Source organism: Excalfactoria chinensis, chromosome 2, assembly GCF_039878825.1.
Source record: "Excalfactoria chinensis isolate bCotChi1 chromosome 2, bCotChi1.hap2, whole genome shotgun sequence".
Taxonomy (NCBI): domain Eukaryota; kingdom Metazoa; phylum Chordata; class Aves; order Galliformes; family Phasianidae; genus Excalfactoria; species Excalfactoria chinensis.
The window spans coordinates 121,230,433-121,252,568 of record NC_092826.1 but is presented as its reverse complement, the minus strand read 5'-3'; the positions used below and the strand labels follow the sequence as shown (position 1 = coordinate 121,252,568).

Genomic DNA, 22,136 nt, shown 5'->3' with positions numbered 1-22,136 from the left:
AGAAAAGTACAGTGGTCCAGTTGCCAAAGACCACTCTTGGTTTTCTCTGTCACAGAATCAAAGAATCTCCTGAGTCAGAAGGGACCCATGCAGATCATCCAGCCCAACTGCCGTTTCCTAAGACAACCTAAGAGTTAAACCACATACTGAAGATCATTGTCCACGTACCTAAGAACATTGTCCAAATGCTTCTTGAACATAGACAGGCTTGGGACTGTGATTACTTCTCTGGGAAGCCTTCTTTCAGTGAAGAACTTTTTCCTGCTATCCAATCTAAACTTCCCCTGATGCATCTTCAAGTCATTCCCTCACATCCTATACGATTCTGTAAAACACCAGAAAAAGAAAGTAGAGATGCCTAACAACATTAAGATGCAAAGCAATGTTACAATAATGTAACTCACAATTTAATGACTAACACTGATTTTGAATCTAATTCACTAATTCTATTAACATATAGAAATAGCTACAGAAGAAATTATGTGTTGGTGAGAGGTAACACTGAATGACCTTACTAAGAACAGAAGTTAGGCACGAAGGGTCAGAGTCTGAGCTGGCAGACAGCTGGTCATTCAAAATCACAGCCTTCCCACTGAGATTAAAATTCAAATAAAGGAGTGGTACAGGATTCTGACAATTTCATTAAATGCAAAGCATCATCTTAAGGTGCATGAATTTCTCTCATAACTGAATATGCCTATTTTAAAGTAAATACTTTGATGTCTGCATGTGTCACATGAAGCAGCACATAAGGAGCAGCAGCCACAAGTAAAGCAGAAAGCAATATTCTCTTTTCTTCTTTTGATAAAATTTGTTGGCTTGACAAAAGCTTTTAATCCCAGACTCCTGAAGATGTTGTTGGCTATGGAAAAACAAGCCTGTGATGACAGCTTCTGAATCAGTAACAAAGAAAGGGGGGATATTAGCACACAAAAGGCTGAAATGCCATTCCTTACCAGGGAAGGGTCCAGCTCATTTCCGTCAGTGGACTTCACCTTTCCAGTGATTTCCATGGAGTATGGAACCAGCCCTCAGCCTGGGAGCTGAAAACACTGTTTGGAAAACCAGGCAATAGATTTTCTGTGCGTGTTTTTAGCAGATTAAGAAACACTTCAAAAATATGCATTTTCAGTGTCAGAGAAACATAAAATATCTGTTGGAAAAAGTGGTTTCTGCACTACAATTAAAAGGTTCCTCTGCCCATTTCCAACTCAGCAGCGTGTTTGTTAGTGATTTATTGAAACAAATGCTGGAATGGTTTATATGTCTCTTCATGACTACACGGTCAGGCTGCGGGCGGCAGAAGGGCTATGACTCCATCCGTGCACGTGTCAGCCCTTCGCTGAGACGTGAACAACATGCAGCAGTGTATGCGTTGGTTTTAAGTGTGAAAGGGTGAGGGGTTGCACGCTGTTACACATCCAGCTGTGCTTAACGGGAGGAAAACCAGAAAATTAGCCATGCTTGTCCAAAGCTGCATTTGCCCTCGACTGGAAATTTCCTCAGCTAACAAATCCGGGCCTTGCGTTTACACAGCTGAACGCGTCCGTCCCCTCACCTCGCCGCTACGCCACGGCACAGCTCGCGCAGGGCACGGCGGGCGCACGGACAGCGCGGTGAGCGCCTTCTCCCCGCCGGAGGGGACAGACACGGGCACGTCGCGCCCTCTCGCCGTCCACGCAGGCCGGGCCCGACCCCACGCACGAAGCGCCGCCACTCGCTGCCCGCCCGGCCGTAGCGCGGAGGCAGCGGGCGCAGGGGGCGGGATGCGGCGCAGGGAGGCACCGCCTTCCCGCCCGCCCGGCACTGCGGGGCTGGAGGCTGAGGAGCCGGAGCGGAGGCGCTGCTCCTCTGGCGGGCGGGCGGAGGTGAGCGGGGCCGACGCGGGAGGGGGCTGCGACCCCGCCGGACGCCTCCGCAGGCCGGCCGTTCCCACCGCCGCCCCGCCAGGGCTCCTCTCTGCCCGCACCTCCGGGCGGGCTCCCTCTGGCCTGGCGGTGACGGTCTGTCCGGAGCCGGTGCGGGCGCGGAGGGTCGGCCCAGTGGCTGGCGGTGGCGGCCCGCCGCGGCCGGGCCTGGCTGCCGTGCCACGGGATGCCCGGGTTTGGAGGCGGCCGGGGCGGAGGTTTGGGAGCGAGGGGCTTCGGGATCGCCGCTGTCGTCACGGGCAGCGCCGTCGTTACAGCTGGCCGGGCCCCGCCTCGCGCTGCGATGCGCTCACCTGAGGCAGACGGCCGCTCCGCACCCGAGCTGAGGTAGCGTAAGGGGCCGGCCGGCCGGCGCGGGCCGCTCGCCGCAGCTGTCCCCGGGCTCCGCGTTACGCCGCTGTCCCGAGAGTGGCGCAGAACGCACTCAATCACATCAGCAGTTCGTTCAGGTTTTCCGTCTGTTCGGTTTGCTCCTAAAGGGATTACGCTTCCCAGAGCGTTCTTCACAGCTGGCATAGCTCTGTCGTGTTTTCTTTGGCTTATCTAAGGACAAACGTTAAACTTGTATCACTCCTGCTGTTTCTTGTATCCACTAGGGCAGTCGTTTTGAAAAAGATGGGTTTTCTTACATTCCATTCCTGAACAACCCAGATTAGCTACTTCTTATCAGCTTGCCATCTAACTGTTTACAAGTTGGTTGCTCAACAACTTGCTGGAAAATCTGAAGACTGAAGTTAAGCTAACAAGTTTTTGCTCCCTCAGTCCTCCTCCTTTCCTCTTCTAAGATAGGTACTTGTCTGCCTCTCGCGTCCCTTCTGCATTCTAAAGATGTTGCTTCAGGCACCAAGGGTGGATTTCACAAGTTCCTGCTGACTTGAAAATCTTTATCTTATCTTTGTCTTAAATTACCTCACCTTCTGCCTCCCTGCAAGATTAATTTCAGTTTTACACACTCCTACCTCTGAATTGCTATCGTACATTGAGTATAGTCCCTTCCCATGACTTCCAACTCTGGTTTCTATAATCTCTCAGAGCCCAAGAGTCACACCTGTCTGTTCCCTAAAGTTATTTTCATAAAAACATAAATTCTGTAAAGTTTATTCCATTCTTCACATTCAGTTTTCCTTAGAGCAGGTGATGATGAAACTGTGGACAGTGCACCAAATCCAGCTCAGCGGAGCAATTCATCATGTCCTAATCCTTCATATCCCCCTTGTAGATTCTTTGGACAAAAAATGGAAGTAGGCTGCTGTGTGGCTGAATAGTACTCATTGCCCATTTTCTCATGGCAGTTCCGTTTCTATTCCTTTTCAAGTTTCACAGTATATATTCTGTAAGATTTGTGGTTACATTCGCATCATATGGCATGAACTGAAATGGACCTCTGTAATCATACAATGAACGCATACGTATTCTGTCATATCCAGTTGATGTATATATCTCAGCTGATGAGAGTGCAGCTCTTCTCATTATTTTCCTGGATGTGAACCCATCAGGATACAAGAAATGCTGGTACTTTTGGTCATGCATTGGATACAATTCAGTTTGTGCGGCAAGAAAGAAGTCAATGGTTTTTCAGTGTATAAAAATTAATGAGCTCTGCCAGAAAGTTTCACTATTAGAATCTCTTTGTAGAATATGCATTTTGTGGTCTCTTTAACATATTATTTTTCGCCTTTAGAATCTCAGTATTCAGTGAGTTTCTCCCTTTATTCAGAAACTGAGAAGTGCCTTCTGAAGTACGTTCTTCTAATAGCTTCCTCTACACCTGTGAAGAACAGTTTCTTATGGTTGTAGGACATTGTGTTCCTAGCTGATGGGTGGGTGAAGTCCCTCACCGGTTACTGGCATGCTTGCTCAGAAGGAGCTTTATTCTCCTTTACTGTTCATAGCTCCCAGAAGAGAAGCAACCTGAAGTTTTCCCTTAACGCCTTCCTAGTGTGCCTTTCCTTATTGCTTCAGTAGTTTTCAGAGCTTATTCCTATTCTAGAATGCAGAAACCACTTATGTCAGAACTGTGGTTTCATGTGAATGCTTCCTTCCTGAGGGTTGTTTTGTGGTTTTCATACATCTTTTGTGTGTGTGTGTGTGTTTATTTGTTACTGCTTTTGTACCTTTTGAGCTCTTTTCTCCAAAATTATAGCAGTATTCCTTTTAATTTTCTGTGAGCCTTTGCCACTGTTCCTCTGCAAAGCCTCTCTTAAGTCTTGAGACTTTCTAACCTTTCGCTATTGTGTGAAACCTATTTCTTTTTGCCATTACCTTTTCATGGACTACATCTCATTTGCTTTTCTTCAGGATTTATATTCCCTGCCCAGTCAGAAAATTCAGTTAGGCCTGTGTCCTTGAATCCATTACCCTTGCAGTGCTCGTGGTTAAGCCATATAAATGGCCAGATCCGGTAGCCTGACCTAACTGTGTCATTAGTGATCTCATGAACAGGCCTTGGGAAATTTCTCTTGTTTTTCTTGCCATCGGATACATGTGGGCAGCTTGTTCCCCAGACTGAAAGGTGAGAGAGTCAGACAGATGTCTGTGTCATGGTGGTTGTTGTAACATTCTGCAGCTTTCAGAGGTTTGTGTTCATTCCTGGTCAGTATCAAATACCACAATAAAAACCAGCATAATTTTTTAATCAAATCCAGCTTTTGTGGACTCACCATCCTTACGCCAGTCTCAGGCCGGCTGTCTCCACCTCCTAATAATTTATACAGTTCCTCAATGTTCTTTATATGCTTATTCTCATCATTTCATTGACCATTCACTTCAGAAGCACAAGGTGGTTTTGTGGGTCGATATTTTGAGGCAGCTGAAGATGGAAGAATATCATTCAGATCCATCTTTATCTGCGTGTTCACAGATCCAGCTTCATTCTTACATAAAGAAGTGGAAGGATGGGAAAGCAGTGACATCACTACAAATGTTAGTCAACAAGTCCGTGTGCTGTGCTTGGTAGTACAAAAAAATATTTCTTGTCTCCATAAATGTAACTTCGATAAGTTCCTGTAGCTGAATGGAAATACAAACAATACGTATTATTCTTATGAGAAAGATGTACTTCTTGTTTCCTTACGTCTGGAGCAGCCAGGAATAAAAAGTCTTTGAAAGGGCCTTATTCCTAATTAATATACTGTATGGGCAAAGGACAAACAAGCTTTGTTTCTGAATAGAAGGGGAACTGCTAATGTATTTATTTTTGTTTTTTTTTTCTTGTGGTCATGTAATGTTCAAAACTCAATCAGCCTGTAATGTGACGCAGAGCTGGCAGATTGTCTGCTGAGTGTTGTGGCAAAGGAGCTTAGAGATGTTCAGTCTTTAATCTAATGGTCAACCTTGGAAAATGTTCCTCTCCACTGTCTGAGAGTTCCATTTTTTCTTTCATTTGAAGTTGGAGGTCATAGATGATGCAGTATTATGTCTGGACCTCACAGCAGTGCTTGAAATTTGAAACGTGTGCCATGTAAGGTCACTCCATCCTTAACCTGAAATGCACCCTGCATCAGAAATTGGTGTGTAGATACTTCTGTCTTCAAAGGCTTTCAATGCAAGTAGTAAAACTGGCCTAAATTAAACTTGTGCTTTTAGATTAGTAAGTTTTAGTTCTCTTTGTAAAATACATGTACGCTTTTACACCAAGATCTATTCAAGTGTAAAGAAGAGTTTCTGTGTGCTGACAGAATTATTGATCTTTTAGATGACACAGTTATTTCACCCTCTTGTCTTCCACATAACCTTTATTGGGTTCCCCCCCAAAAAAAGTTGAGATATAGTTTTGAAAACTGTTGTGAGATTTGCCATGACAAACTAAGAAACATTATAGAATCATAGCATCATAGAATGGCCTGAATTAAAAAGGACCTCAAAGATCATCCAATTTTAACCCACCTGCTCTGTGCAGGGTCACCACCCACCAGACCAGGCTGCCCAGAGTCACATCCAGCCTGGCCTTGAATGCCTCCAGGGGTGGGGTGTCCACAGACTCCCTAGGCAACCTGTTCCAGTGCGTCACCACCCTCTGTGTGAAAAGCTTCCTCCTAAGATCTAACCCAAACCTCCCCTGTCTCAGTTTAAAACCATTCCCCCTTGTCCTATTACTATCCACCCATGTAAACAGTCATTTACCACAGGAATAGTATCTGTTATTTGCAGGGTGGATTTTTCTTATGTGTAGCTCTCATTGCAGTTCTCTTTAAAAATTGTATATGAATATCACTGCATTATTTTTATCCCCTTTCAGAATAGCACTGCACTATAAACAATTGACTGCTGTCAAAACTGATCATCTTTGCTGTAATGCAGATGACCAGAATATGTAGCTGTCATCACAATCCCCTTTCAAAACTAAATGAATTATCAGGTTTATAGACAGCAGAACGAAGATGCACTATACCTAAGATCAGGATTCCCACATCAAAGTCTCTCTAAATCAGATTTTTATCTTTGGAAAGAATATGGTTTATGTGTGTGATAAATGTGGGTTTTGGAATGGAAGTAAAGAATTACTTTCTGTTCAATAGATCACAGTCTGTAATGAAGAAATCTAACCTGTTGCCCCCATTTCTGTCTTTGTTAATTAATCTCTGACTTCACTGACTCCCTATGAACATTTGGAGTCACTAAATCCTTCTGCATTATGAATTCTTTAACCAGGAAAAGCAGTTGTGCATCTCTATGACTCACTGATATTAATTTGTGTGATTTTTATAATATATGTACTTATTTGCACATACTTTTTTTTTAGGTTTGTTTTGGTTTTGTTTTCATTTGATTCTTACGTACTTCTACAACTCTGTTATTAAAACTTCTGATGTTTTTGTGCTCTTCCTTGGATTAGTGACACAGCACAAGAAAAAAAACAATTGTTTAATGCATACTTTATGAAAGGAAAGATAGAACCTGAAAATTAGAACCACAGAATTTGCTTCAGAGTTGTTTGTGATGGCTTGTAAAAATGTCTGATGCAGCTTTCTTTCCTTCTCTTGCTTTCTCTGCTTTTTTTTCCAGAAGTCATCGTAGGTTTGGTGTCTTAGAAGTATGGAATCAATCTCTATGATGGGAAGCCCTAAGAACCTCAATGAAACTTTCCTACCAAATGTGGCCAATGGCATCAAGGATGCCAGTAAGATCACAGTAGGCATCATTGGAAGTGGAGACTTTGCAAAATCCTTGACCATTCGGCTGATCAGATGTGGGTACCACGTTGTTGTAGGAAGTAGAAACCCTAAACTTGCTGCAGAGTTCTTTCCCCATGTGGTTGACGTCACTCACCATGAAGATGCAGTAACAAAAACAAACATCATTTTTGTAGCTATTCACAGAGAACACTACACGTCTTTGTGGGACCTCAAGCATTTACTCGTCGGTAAAATTCTGGTTGATGTCAGCAACAATACAAGAGTAGACCAATATCCAGACTCCAATGCAGAGTATTTGGCATCACTTTTCCCAGATTCTCTAGTTGTCAAAGGATTCAATGTTGTTTCAGCTTGGTCACTCCAGTTAGGACCCAAGGATGCCAGCAGACAGGTAAACATTGTGTTTGTATTCATTTGACTTGCTTGTAAGATGAAGTGACAATCATGTACAGAATAAATGATCCAAATTGTGCTCTGGGATGCCTGTGTGTCTTTATGGATTGCAGAGGAATGTAGGTACTAGCTTAGATCAGCTAGCTGACGTTAAAATGACTACAATAAGAAGAGTAGGATCCTAAGGTTTTCTGTAGGAAATATGTTAATTTATATTCCAGTGCTTCAAAGGATGAAGGCAGTTTTCCCAGTTTATTCTAGTTTAAATGTTTTTTTTTTTTGTGGGGTGAACTGTTGAAAGAGATACACAGAAATCTGAGGTCCTGACCCCAAGGCTTTGAGTCCAGTCTTCTAGAAATGCTTGCATTCAGTGTAACCACAGAGAGAATATAACCCATTATTTATCTCCTGGAATATCCCAATATCATAAATATGAGGGAACAGATGGAGGCACATATGTTTCAAAGTGATCATTCATTTGATCCAGAACTGCTTGGGAACATCATGTTCAAATTCCTTCCCAGTGTATTCCCCAAATCCATCCTGCACATAGAAGGTGAGGGTGTATGTTTTTCTTGCTTTGCTGAAGCAATATAAAGATATGCAAGAGCCCAGTCCTTCACAGCTTTGTGAGTTGCAAGAGTTACATGAGAAGTGGTGAGTGTAATGTGACTACTGGAGACTACTGAGTTCCCTGGCACTTCAGGCAAATTTTAAGTAGTATGCAATCAATATTGAATTAGCATGATCTTAACAATAATCTCATTGCACTATTTTTGTTCCCTTTTAGAGCAGAATGCCACAATAAGTAACTGTCTTCTCTCAAACCTCATGTTTTCTGTAATACAGATGATTGGAAAAATTCTTAGAGATTACACAGTCCTCTGCTTTGCATTGTGTTTGTGCTACAGCTGTTTTGGGGTCGTCATTTAAGATCAGTGTACATTCAAGGGACTCATAAAGTTTGGAAATGGTTTTAGCCATTGTTTCAGGCTCAGTCCATTCCTATAGGCATTTCAGTATGGGGAGTATGAGACAGTTCAGTGTGTGGATTACTTGTACGTGCCACAGTCACCTCACTGTCAACTTCGAGAAAATGCCAATGCTATTTTGGTTGCTCTGTGGCTAAATAAGTATGCATATTTTTTTACCTTTGCTGGATTTCTGTATAGTCTTGTTTTTATTAAATATTTCTTATAGTGGTGATAAATCTGTCAAAGCCATGTACAGATAGCAGTAGTGCTGCAGTTTTGCCCTGGAGGCTTTTCAGTTGGGGCAGGGGATGAGAGGGTTGTTGCTGTTTAATAGTTGAGGTATTTTTGGTTTTGTTTTGGGTTTGAGTTTTTTGTTTCTGTTTTGTTGAGTTAGTTTGTTTTTAACCTGTAAGTCTGTGTCTACAATTCACCTGACTTTTCCAACAGGTCTATATATGCAGTAACAATGTTCACGCTCGCCATCAAGTTACTGAGCTTGCTCGTCAGCTCGGTTTTATTCCTATTGATTTGGGGGCATTGTCATCTTCAAGAGAGATTGAAAACTTACCTCTGCGACTCTTCACACTGTGGAAGGGGCCTGTAGTGATTGCCATTAGTCTGGCAACATTTTTCTTCATCTATTCCTTCATCAGAGACGTAATCCATCCATACGTGAGAAATCAACAGAGTGACTTTTACAAGATCCCCATCGAGATTGTCAACAAGACTCTACCAATTGTCGCCATCACATTACTCTCTCTAGTGTATTTATCAGGACTTATTGCAGCTGCTTATCAGCTTTACTATGGCACTAAGTACAGGCGATTTTCACCTTGGCTGGACAACTGGCTGCAGTGTCGAAAGCAGCTTGGACTGCTCAGTTTTTTCTTTGCAGTGGTGCACGTGGCATACAGCCTTTGCTTGCCTATGAGGAGATCAGAGCGGTACTTGTTCCTCAATATGGCATATCAACAGGTAAGCTGATCTATAGCTAAGTAAGCCAAAAATGCCTTGGTTGTATATATGATACATTAATACAAAATTCGTATTTTCTGCATCTTTTCCATTGTTTTCAGTCAAAAATCTTTAGGGTTATTTTATGCGTAGGGAATAATTAGTAAGAAGGAAGTGCAAAAGAAATACCAGTGTACCTTATGTCAGGTTGTGTTCACGTTTGTATAATGGGTTGAATTAAGGATATATTCTACTTAAATCTTTGGCACTAATATATACAATGAGAATGTAGGTTAGACAGGGTAAGAGCAACACCAAAGGAAACTTTCAAGGCAAGATCCTCTTTGTGTGTTTTTAAGGTGCAGGAGATGTATGTATATGGTTAGTGCATTTACAAATGTGGAAAAGTACTTAGAGTAGATATTATTATGATCATATTCATAAATACATCTACATTTTTGCAATGAAAATTCTGATACTTTGTAAGTTCTTGGACCAGTGGTTTAAATATCGTGGTCATTAGAAATTCTGGGAATATCATCTATTCCAGGCAATAGAAATTGACTCACAGTTCCCAGGAACAATAACTGGTCTTGCATAATCTTAAAACAGTCTCTAACAAATGTGTCCTCCTTTAGAAGGACTGATGCTACTGTCTGTCAGCTTATTGCCACCTTTAAAGTGACAGAAGAGCAGCATTGCCATTCAGCATATCAAATCTGCAGGAAAGACAGATGACATGGAACAAAAAGAAAAATTAAGGGAATCAAATCCTAATAGCAGAACAAAAGCAGATTGGGTCCACAGATTATAAAAGGAGTGAGAAATTGAACTTCAGAGAAAGGCAGAAAGAACAAGACTATGAAAAACAGCGAGGAATTGTGATTGTTCATATGTAGTAAAGGGTCTACTGTAGTAAAGGATCTACTGATATTTTTACTAACTCTCATTTCTAATAGTACTGTAAAAATCTCAATTGCTAATGTTCGTAATGGACCTCTTCTAAGACACATCAAATCACTATAGTTATCTTAAAATGGAAAAAATAGTTGAATATCCAAGCATCTTAACTTTTAAGGACCTGAGCTGTTTATTTTTTCTGGTAAAGCTCTCCAACCAGAACATTTTCAAACGTATTTAATATCAACAGTGAATAAGGCAAAAATTTGGCTTTTGTATAAGGAGCTGAAGCACTAGGAGGAAATGATGCTAAATTGTTTCCAAGTGTGAAGAACTGAAATACCGTGGATTCATCCGTTTATGCTATAGAAGATATATTTCCAAAGTCAGAAGAATATGATTACTTTTCTACAGTATAGAGTATACTTACACACTATACAGAAATGTAGAACTGCTTGTTTTTATAAGGTAATTGTTGTAATGCTATGTTTTCTTTTGCCAACTCATCTAGTTTTCCCGCTTAACATATTTTTGATCTAAGAAGAGCCAATACCAACAGTAAGGAAATTGTTGTTTTTCTCCAAGACATGAGGAAACCTCTGAAATATTTGACCCCATTTTATAATTGTTCTATTACTGTAGACATTTACTCAGCAAAATAATTCCTGTTGATGCTTTTAATATTTTGGAGAATGAAGTGCTTCCTTTCTGCTCCTTCATCAGGTTCATGCAAATATTGAAAATTCTTGGAATGAAGAAGAAGTGTGGCGAATTGAAATGTATATCTCCTTTGGAATAATGAGTCTTGGGTTGCTTTCTTTGCTGGCAGTGACTTCTATCCCTTCAGTCAACAGTGCCCTAAACTGGAGGGAGTTCAGTTTTATTCAGGTGTGTTACTTCAAAATAATAGATTTTTGTTGTTAACATGAATTTCTTTTTAATTATAATTATTACTGTTACAAAAAGTGCTTTGCAACACGATCAGAGCATGTTGTTGTTTTTTCTATCTAGTAAGTTAATAAGAGCAACATATCCTTATTCAGCAAATAGATAACAGAACTGCTGCTGTATAACATAAAACTTCAGTGCAAAATACATATTCAATCATGTGGTCATGACTTGCAGCCTCAGACCCAGATTTTGTATCTAATTTTTCCTTACACAGATTTCCAGATCTCTGGCTTGTGTGATTTAGTCAAAACCCACATAATAATTACATAATTATATGCCTACAAAGACATGTTTGTTTGTGTTGTATTTTCTGTAGTTATTTGTGCTGTAATTGAAGGCAAAATAATTCAGATTTTAATGATGAACTTCAACAAATTATCAGTGTTTTGGCAAATTGGGAGCAAGTTGTTCTCTCTGGAAGGATGGTATAATTGGTTCTGTTTTGCATGTCAAAGAGAATTAACAGAGGTAATTATTTATGATCATTTGCCATTTTGAACTGCACATAAAAAATTGAAATACTAAAATTTCCTTAAAGTTAATGACCACTATGTGGTACTTTAATTTTTCAGTAATAAATAAGTTATTCTTCAGGTAGTTACTGTTCCTTAGAAAAAGTTGTCTGATTTACTCAATCAGAAAAGAGGCTTTCAGTGATTCCCCACTAAAGTAAAAGGAGTTTGCATTTCTCTAAATTAGCGGGATGAGCATTGAAACTGCAGCCTGTCATCTCAGTGTTGCTTTTTTTTGGCTGGGGAAATCAGTATGTCTCTAGCTGTAGTCCTGATTCCTGAGATAATCTGCCAAAATAGTTGCTGAAGCTCTGTTTCATATCTCACAGACAAAGAGTCAGGCAGTCAGCACACTCAGTCAATTTCTCACCTCAGCATTCCTCAGAGAACAACACACTATTGCTTGCTCATCTTAGTAGATGCGGTTTGATCAAAATAAGAGTGTGACCTCCTCTAAGGAGGATTACTACTAAAATATACTCAGTCCTGGAGTCTACTGTCAAAATCTGAGTTTAGGCTTAGCATGTTATTTACATACACAAGTGCAAATGGTTTTCTGACCCTGCTGCAGTAGAACAAACTCTCAATGGTATCACCCTTATGTACAGTGGTACAGGCCTCTATCATAGTGTTTCTAATACTGTAGAGAATGTTGTTGCGTGAGAATCATGATATCCCAAATCATCATTTTTGGGATATCATTTGATATCCCAAATTATTTTGTAAATGCTTCCATCTTACCTAGCTTTATTTCACAACACAGGTGACAGTAGCTCCAAAAATTCCAGCCTCAGGAACCAAGGCAATTCCCAGCAGCCATTCTAGAGCCTGGGAAGAATGTTCCCGGCATTTTCAGCTGCTGTTTCTACTACTCACCAATGTGATTTTACCAGCCAAGGAAAAGTATCTCTTTCTGCTGCTTTCAAATGTCCTCTGCTCTAAAAGATGTTAGCATCCTGTGTCTCCCAGCCAAGACACAGCCTCGTACAGCAAGCTTTTACTCAATTTGCAAAGGCAGCTGTTTTTGCCTGTACCTCTGGAAAAGTCATTGGCAGTAACTGCAAACTAGAATAAATGGCCTTATTGGAACTTTGTCCAACAGGTCTGCTCTAGCTAAAGAAAAAAGCCTACAAAATGCTAAGTTGTATGAGGAACATTCTCTTTCTAGTTAAGCACTGAAATACAATGACGGAGGCAATTGAGAACCAACTGGAAGAAAATACTGTCAGTAACTGACAAGCTCCTCTAGGATTGTCTTTGAAATCAAACTATTAGATGAGTGATTGGAGTGGGTCAGTATATACTATTAGCACATGCCTTAGCAACACCAAAGAAGCATACAGCAACTTTCCCCAGGTAAAAACAAACAAACAAACAAAAAAACTGTATAGAGATGCATCATATTTTTCTTGTACTGTTAGTTCTTAACATTTATATCAGTACTCACTAGCTTCCGCTTTGACCATTAGATACAAATACATTCATATTGGCAAGTTATCAAACATGGCATCAATCTGCAGTGTTTCTCTTTTTATCCAAGTTAATCCTTGTAAACAGTATTGGTTAGTTCAGACCTTCTGTCCCTAGACACTGGTTAATTGGTTAATCTTGAAGCAGAAAGAATTCTTTGTGCTATAGGAAAGCTGAGGAGGGACTTTTTTATAAGGATATGTAGCAATAGGACAAGGGGAAATGGCTTTAAACTGGAAGAGGGTAGATTTAGAATAGATATTAGGAAGAAGTTCTTTACTGTGAGGGTGGTGAGACACTGGAACAGGTTGCCCACAGAGACTGTGAGTGCCCCTGCCCTGCCAGCATTCAAGGCCAGGCTGGATGAGGCTGTGAGCATCCTGGCCAAGAGGGAGGTTTCCCTGCCTGTAGCAGGAGGGTTGGAAATGGATGATCTTAAAGGTCCCTTCCAACCCAAACTATACCATATTTCTATGATTCAATGATTCTTTCAGTATTACAGACCCTTAGGCTACATCTTCCTTAGGACAGACTGTCTTTGCTTCTCTCTTTACTGAAGTTAAAACAAAACCCGCTATCCAGTTAATACACATCCTTTGTTTTGGTGACTTTCTACAAATGTTTCCCAACCAAGTTAGTCATTACAGCAGCTTTGGAGAATAGAGTTTTTCATCGTTTGACCACCCCCAGAAGTCAAAGCCTAATTGTCCTTTGGCAGTGGTTTGGGAAAGACAGACTTAATAACTTTAACTCAAGCCTGAAGAGCAGTACTAATAAGCGTCATTTGAAAGCACATCAAATCAGACAATCACAGAATATCCCAAGTTGGAAAGGACCTACTAGGACCATCAAGTCCAACTGTGAATATGGTACCTTCTGCAGCTTGCTGTAGATTACATGGTAAAGTCCTTGCAGGGTGTTATGGGAACCTTCTACTTGACATTAAATTCAGCACTACCTGTTTATGAACTGCTTTGTTACCTTGTGTCATTCTACACAAATCCTGTAGTTCCAGTATTCCTTCTCATTAACCAGTGGATGGAAAAAGGTAAGGAATGGTTTCTGCTAACTTCAGACAAGTGCATGTAGGTTGTTGCAGGGAAGCTCGTTGTTACGAAGAAGCAAACTACACCTCTTGAAGCAATAAAAATTTCCATTGAAAAACCCAGATCTCTTTCAGCAAAATGGCATTGTTCCATAAAAAGCATGACTCTTGGTACAATCTACCTATATAGTTGTGAAAACGTAGTTCAGAAATTAATTGTAAAGTCAACTGATGTTGTTCCAGTAACTTTGCTGGGATTGTTGCTTACTTCAGTACATGTCTTGTGGTTGGCTTATGTTACTTACAGCTTGTACAAACATTATTTTCATTTTGGTTTTCACTATAGCCTATAGATACTAGTGCTTTTAATCACCGTTTAATTCAGTCTGTAGTTTTCAGAATGTGAACTTAAAACCGCATAATGATACTTCAAAGTAATGCATAGGTATGACATCATAATGCAGTGTCTGAAAGAAACATTAAAACAATGGGTAAGACAATCTGATGAAGGATCAAGTACTATATTCTCATCTTTTTTCCCCAATTTCTCCTTTTTTTTTTTTTGAAGTCTACACTTGGATACGTTGCTCTGCTCATAAGTACTTTCCATGTACTGATTTATGGATGGAAAAGAGCTTTTGAAGAAGAATATTACAGATTTTACACACCGCCAAATTTTGTTCTTGCCCTTGTTCTGCCTTCCATTGTAATTCTAGGTAAGATCATTTTGCTTCTGCCATGCGTAAGTAGGAAACTAAGGAGAATTAGAAGAGGATGGGAGAAAAGCCATGCAATAGAAGAAACAAGTGGGTCTGTTCCACATTTCTCTCCAGAAAGAATAACTGTGATGTGATGGTAGACTACTATTTGTTAGTACTATTGCAGATGTATGAGTTTTTCTTTGTTGTGTTTTGCTTTTTTTTTGGTCATAAACTTGTATTTTCAGGAGTTTATGCAATGTATGTGTAAAGTCAGCGTGGACTTGCTTGGCATACATACAAGCCCTCTATGGAGTTGTGAGAAATTTATAACTAGGAAATTACTATTTCGGATGTCTACCAAAATACTTTGTTTTTAATTACAGAGGGCAGATAATCATGAAATCAGATATTTTTAATGCTCCTTTGCACAATTGTGTCACAATAATGTTTCATTATAATGATGCTATTGGGATATTTCTTTGACTCAGAGAGTGTGTCAGAGTGCTGTGTCTTAATACCATACTTTACCGCATCTGTCATTTAAACCACACTTCTGGGTTACTGAGTTCAGAATATTGACTAATAGAGTTAATAATTTAGCAAACATTCAGATTTTGAAGTAACTGAAATTAATTTGTAATGATGTGTTGCACATGTACAGTGTATTTATTTTTGTGGTTTCACAATATTCCATGATCTGAATATGCAAAGCCAATTTCAGTTGTGGCCAAATTATACGTCTTGTAAGCAGATTGTATTGTACCTTCTAGGGCTTTTTTAAAGGAATCCCATGGAATTTTAAACCTTAGCATCTCTTTATTTCTGTGTGTCATATAATGAGAAATCAAAGCATTATTATACATGATGAGTAGAAAGACTTGCAGATACATATGCAAGCAACTACTTTTTGATGTAATTATTATTTTAAACTACCAGAAGACATTTTAAAATGAAAATAATGAGAAATCTGCAACAGTAAAATTCCATTTTCACTGTGAAACTTCCAACATGTTGGTACAACAGGGAAGCATCACATTTACACTGGAGTTTTATTTATATATGAATGTCCCACAATCTGTCTTACAGTCTTAGTATCATTTGGTGTAAATACAATCTTCTATTTTTATATATAGTCTTACTTTTACAACAGAAGAAGTTTCTGAGATATGCCTGAGTTTTTGAGAAACAAAGTGATTATTCTCAAACTTATAAGTGAAATTTTACCTCTAAAACTTGACATTTATGTCTTCTGTGGGATTCAGAAGAACATTGAAAATGGTTTATTACTACTACTTCGTCAGGTTTTACTCTAACAAAATAGCTAAACCCAATTTATGTACCTTCAGGCTAGTCTTAATTAGCAAAACCTTTATTTTAATGAATGAGAATTGGTCTAAATTTTCCTTGGATATATGAAATTATATTTTTCTTAACTATTTTTGCACTGAGTCTCTGAGTTTCTTAACTGGGTCTTCACTTACTATTTCTTTGCAAGAATTTGTCATCAATATGATACCTGTCAGAAATACAGTGTACTTAAGTAAATTCAACTTAAGTTGAATTTATCCTTAAATATCATCAATCCTTTGAATCTCAGTACTTCTATAATGAAACCAACAGCTCCCTGGAAATAGAATCTGGAATCAAATTCTGCTCCCAGTTACAGTAGCCTAAATCTAAAGAGTTTGTTAGCTGTTCTTAATTTCATTTCAAACTCAAGAATGTACTACAGTTTTAGTTTGATTGCAGTACCTGTGTTCTCCAAACATCAAGTCAAGGTTTGCTGCAAATCAAGAGACAGCTGGATCTTTTTAATTCCAAGCACGTTCACCAGGGTAATAACGTTACCGTCCTATTTCCAATATACAGCTATTTCAGTGACAAATGTGATACATGAGCCCAATACCATTTTATCAAACTAGATATTTAGCAAAAAACCTGTCATTATTACATAAAGACAGGAGCCTAAGCTAGTAGGAATCCAGTTTTCTCATAGAAATGGAGAACAAATGTCATTTACAACTGCTAACTTACTTTGCCTGTGTGTAAATTCATTTCAGTACAGGAAGCTGTATATTTTTGGAAGGCTTTGCAAGGCCTGTAACCAAATTTCCTAGCCAGCGTTTCTTATTCCATTACAGACGGAAACAAAGAAAGCTTGAGCATTTTTGCTCCATTGCTTTAAATAAATTTAATTACAGAATTAGCATAAATAGTTCAACTGATACAACTATTCTCTTGGTTCTAATTATCACATATCCAGGTGTCTGCAGGAATATTTGTTTGTGAGTTGTCTGAAAGGCAGTTAATCTTCACAGACCTGTGGTATTGTTTGTGTAGAGCTATTTCAACTCTTTGTTATTAATTTCATGCTAGAGAAAACAGCATGTGTGTCTGATATTAAAACACACAAAGTCTTGGAGAACTGTAATGAGATAAATACCATGCTACGTTTTGTCCCAGTTCTGTGCGTGAAACCTAATTAAAGTCACTAGAATTGAGCAGTATAACTGAAAGTAGAATTTCCTACCTTTCAACAAATTTAGGGTAGAAACCTCTACTGTTGACAATTTCCAAATTAAATGTGCTGCTATTATTTCTTTAGTAATTATATAATTCCGTAGGATGTATAATTATCATTCATGTCTAATTCCTGTTTGATGCAGTAGCACTAATGTTGCAGAACTGTAGTAGTTGAACGTTATGTCAAAGTCAATATATGTTGTAATATATCACGCAGCCACTCACAGTGTATACAGAAATGTATTTGCCCTCTTTCCTATGCAAAGTTATTTCATCATTAGACCTCTTCAAGAATGTTAAAACCGTTAAATATTGAACTGACAGGAGTGTCTGGAGGGAATAGTAACATGTTGTTCCTTTCTTCAAACTACGTGTATTGAAAATCAAAAGTGTGGTTCAATTTTACTTGAAAGGTTGAAATACTGAAGTATTAATAATAGATGATATTTTTAGATACAGTATGTGAAGACATTTTGTTAGGTATTTGCACTGTCATATGACATATGGTTTCCAGTTAGGCCGTGTATTTATTTGTAACTGGAATAAGAAGACGACTTGTTATTTAATCTTGTGTAGTGTTCTTTATTGTAAGGACCAATTCACTCTAACAAGACACCATAAGTCTGGAAATAAAAGGATGCTCATGCATTGGTTACACATGCATATGTTCAGTCACATCAGGAAACTATTCATATGATTAATGACATTGGTTTCTGTGGGAGAACTAAAGTAAGGAGTTACTGGAAAGGCACTTGAGGCTAAAAGTTCAGTTTCAGTTGCCTAAGTATACTCAAATAAAATCATTTAGACCCTTTAGTTATTTAGGAGAATATACATGTATTTTGAGGAATAGGCTGCTATAAAAATATTTTCTCTGTAACATTGTATAAATTGTTTACTGATGGTAGGGATGCCCTGCCTAATGTGAAAACAACCTTCACTTCTCTTAATTACTGTTAAATAAAAACAAAATACTGCTTAATATGTGATGCAGAGCTTTACATGTTATGTTAGAAAGTAGAAACCTCTATGTATTTAGCAACAGGATGTCTGTTTTCTATGGATGTGAAGGTATTTCTTCGCATTGTTTAGAATGCAGTTCTATTCCAGATTCCATATCTGTCTTTAATTTTATATTACAATTCAATTAACTGTGGCAACTACATACAAGTTAATTAAGTCCTCATGTTTTTGAATTATTTAGAGATTAACTGTTTTGAAATTCAGTTTTGCAAGTTGTTTGCATACACAGCTTGTGGTAATAGTTCTTGTGAATTGGTGCCACATTTAATGTTTTGTTCCAGCATTGTGCATAATGTGATGTGCCAACATGAGAAAGGAAGTACATTTGTGTTTTTATTTGGCATTAATTGGCTATAAACTATTGTGTGTGTCTATATGCAATTAGCTATACATGCTGCTCAACTTGCACTAAGGGAAATTACTGATTAATATAAGGCAAAAAATTCCCAAGTGGATATAGACTTCACAGGTATGACTATAGTTAAGAAACAGTATTCCTCTGAATGTTGTTAAATCAAAGTTAGATGTATCAGCTGCATAAAGATTAGATAGACTGAGTTTTTAAGTAAGTGCAATATTTTCAGCTGTAGCAGTGAATTTATGCAGTGGTAGTAGATGCACATGCATAGTTACTTTCAGATAGTACATCTCTTAATGCCCAAGTTTGGGATTTCTTGGATGTTCATTTGGTAGTATTTTCTATAAATGTAATAAGTTGCAGTACTGACTGCATCGTTATATGATACTGCTTGAATTAATTAGATTGCAGCCTATAAAACAAGTGACACACAGAACTGACCTCAACAGTGATCTTTATCATTATATATTGTTTTTCATGCCTCACTGGCAATGTCTTGCAATGAACATAGTTTGTCTCCCATATGCAATATTTTCCCGGTATTCTCTTTGTAGCTGTTTGTCAGGGGTTTTGTGCTGTTTCTCTGAACAGGGCTATTATAAAATATTAGTAAAATGCTTTTACCTATTTTTCCATAGACTCTGATTTACACAAAAATCAATAAAAGGTTAATGTCAGGTATTTCGCTTCCTCTTCTGTGCTTATGCATAATAAAATTCAGTTTGCTTCCCTTTATAATACATGTGTACTCTGATTAACAGCTTTTCTAAGAGGTAGAACTTGAATGGAAATTCATAGTAAAATTCTAAAGAGCAGTTTGTTTCTTTTACAACACATTTGCACATCACGACACATTACAACCATTTCCCTTATCTGACTGTAATGTACTCTTAACGTTTGGAGGGCAAAAAAGACACTACTACTACTACCAAAAAGATACTACTATCAGTATTATTTGTTATTCAAAAAACAACTGTGTCAAAATTGATACTGCTGAGCACAAGTAATTTGGCAGGGAGAGACACCTCTTAGGTTTGGCTGTGCATGCGAGAAAGCATTACTGTTTAAATGAGAAAAACAGGTGAACCACTTTGCAGTTCTTCACTTTGAAAGTATACACCTTTTTTCCTAGGAGGCCTATGCTAACATAAGAGGAAAGAGGAAGATAATATGTATGAGGTGACACTCTGCTTAAGTAGAGGTCAGCAGCATAAACAGTTCTGAATTCAGAGAAATCAAGATGCACCAGTCAGTGAAGCCATCATGATTCACATTACTTTCATATTAAGTAGCATGGCTTTCCCGTACTCTCAAACAAAGCCATTCCCTTGAAGCAACAGAATTTAGACATGTTTAAAAATTACAGTATTTTATATCTGTTCGTGTTCTGCCTGTCATAAAAATAACTTTCTGGCCCTAGAGATCTGTCACTTCTGAGTTGCTTTAATATCTTGCTGTGTTTCTTTACATCACACTGCTTGTTTTTCTGAGTGTTGATACTATATTAGCAGCTGGGAACACTGAATTGTACCTTTGCCCAACTAAAACTGTGGAAAAATCTAAGTTCTGGTTACTGTGACTTACTTCAATTCCTGTTAATAACAGATCAGATGGAGGTCCTCATCAAATGCACAGTACATAGTGACCTAAACGCTGCATTGTGATAGATACGTAGGTAAATTCAGATGCTTAAAATTTTGTTGCCTTCACAGACTTGAGTCCTGCCAACCACTTTGCTTGTTTTGTTGTTTTGTTTTTTTTTCTTCTGTGAATGACAAACACAGGAAGCCTGGCAGCACAGTACTGCACTTTCCTGTTGCCCTTCTTTTTCCCCGTCCTACCGATCAAAACAAGAAACAAGATTGAAAAAGAAGACAAGAACTCAACCGACTGATTCTTAGAGTCTCATTTCTGTACTGTAAGGAGCTTGGCGTCATGTTTGATACACAGAATAGATTGCTTTGAAAAAGCTCACAGGTTCTGTACAGCCAAGAAAAGGACATTACTTAGCTATGGCAGAAGACCCCCCTGATGCACTGATGCAGCACAAGGAAAGTTGTATCCTTTGCAAAATATATTATTTCAAAAGCTTACAACTTCATAAGTAAAAGAGCAAATAAAGATTGTGAGTGAAAATAATGCACTCAGCAAAGTCAGCAGGAGATTGATGGCAGAACTAGGTACAAAACTTTAATCTTCTAATGCACAGCTATCCCACACATTTGAATACACAGTCATGTGGTTTTATGTAATTGAAGTCTACCTCAACAAACAAAACTGCTGCAATTTCACAACAAAATAATGTCTTCAATTAAAACAGAAATATAAATCGCTTACTTTTGAAGTATATTTTGCTAGCATTTGTAAGGATTAGTTGTCAACAATTGGGAATTAATACTCTCAGGAGTAAGGACTTCATGTCTCAAATATTATTTGTTCCCAATCGAAACAGTAGCTGTGATGAAAAACAATGGAAGCCTGTTGTTTGAGGTAGAAAACTGTTAAGTAAATATTTTCACGGTTGACTGCAGGCTTTTTAGAATGGACACTTGCCAGTTTGCAGAGGGCAGCAGAATCCCTGTAAGTCAAACCTGCACAGTGTAGCTTCTATCCAAATTCTTCTTCATTTATGAAGAAGATTCACAGTGAGCTAATGAACATTTGCCATATGATCTTTGGAACACTCAGCCAACAAATGGCACATGACCTAAGTTTATAATTTACAGACTATGTTTCTCAGTTTAGTCACATTCTCATTGTGATTGTCATTCAAAGCAGCAGAGCTTAAAACCATTTAAGCCACAATAAATGTAAATAGTAGTTTTTTGTTGTTTTGTTTCGTGGTGTATTTTTTTTTCATGAGCCTTAAAACTGGTTGACTGTGTACACCTTTGGTAAGTATCTGGGCATGATGCAAAAAACTGTATAATTGCAGACCTGTTGGCATTACTATGATAAATTTCAAATAATAAATAAATCTTGTTTCATCCCTTGTAGGCCTAGATATTAGACCTCAGCTGAGAATATATTCAAAATGGCAAATTTTTAAGTAAAACATGTGGAAGGGCTAGTAAAATAGATATGTGTAACTGGATGGAGGAAAAGCATCAACCAGTAGCTCCAGGACTGGTTTCTGCATTGTCATATTGGGTGAATGCACTGTCATGTCCTACAGGTCCCATCACCATATATCACCTGTGTTGTTAAGAATGTTGGGAGATTTGAGATGTCAGAGTGGTCACTGTGTTTTCCAGATTTAATTCTCATTC

The 22,136-nt window shown here is 38.6% G+C and overlaps 1 protein-coding gene across 1 annotated transcript; it reads left to right on the top strand.

Annotated features, from left to right (window-relative positions):
- The first annotated feature begins 1,711 nt into the window (after positions 1-1,711).
- Positions 1,712-19,703, top strand: STEAP2 (STEAP2 metalloreductase). The gene is made up of 5 exons (XM_072329328.1): positions 1,712-1,868; positions 6,933-7,454; positions 8,878-9,405; positions 11,008-11,172; positions 14,831-19,703. The coding sequence occupies exons 2-5, from the start codon at positions 6,963-6,965 to the stop codon at positions 15,113-15,115; spliced, it is 1,470 nt and encodes a 489-aa protein (XP_072185429.1). The 5' UTR covers positions 1,712-1,868; positions 6,933-6,962; the 3' UTR covers positions 15,116-19,703.
- Positions 19,704-22,136: the final 2,433 nt, after the last annotated feature.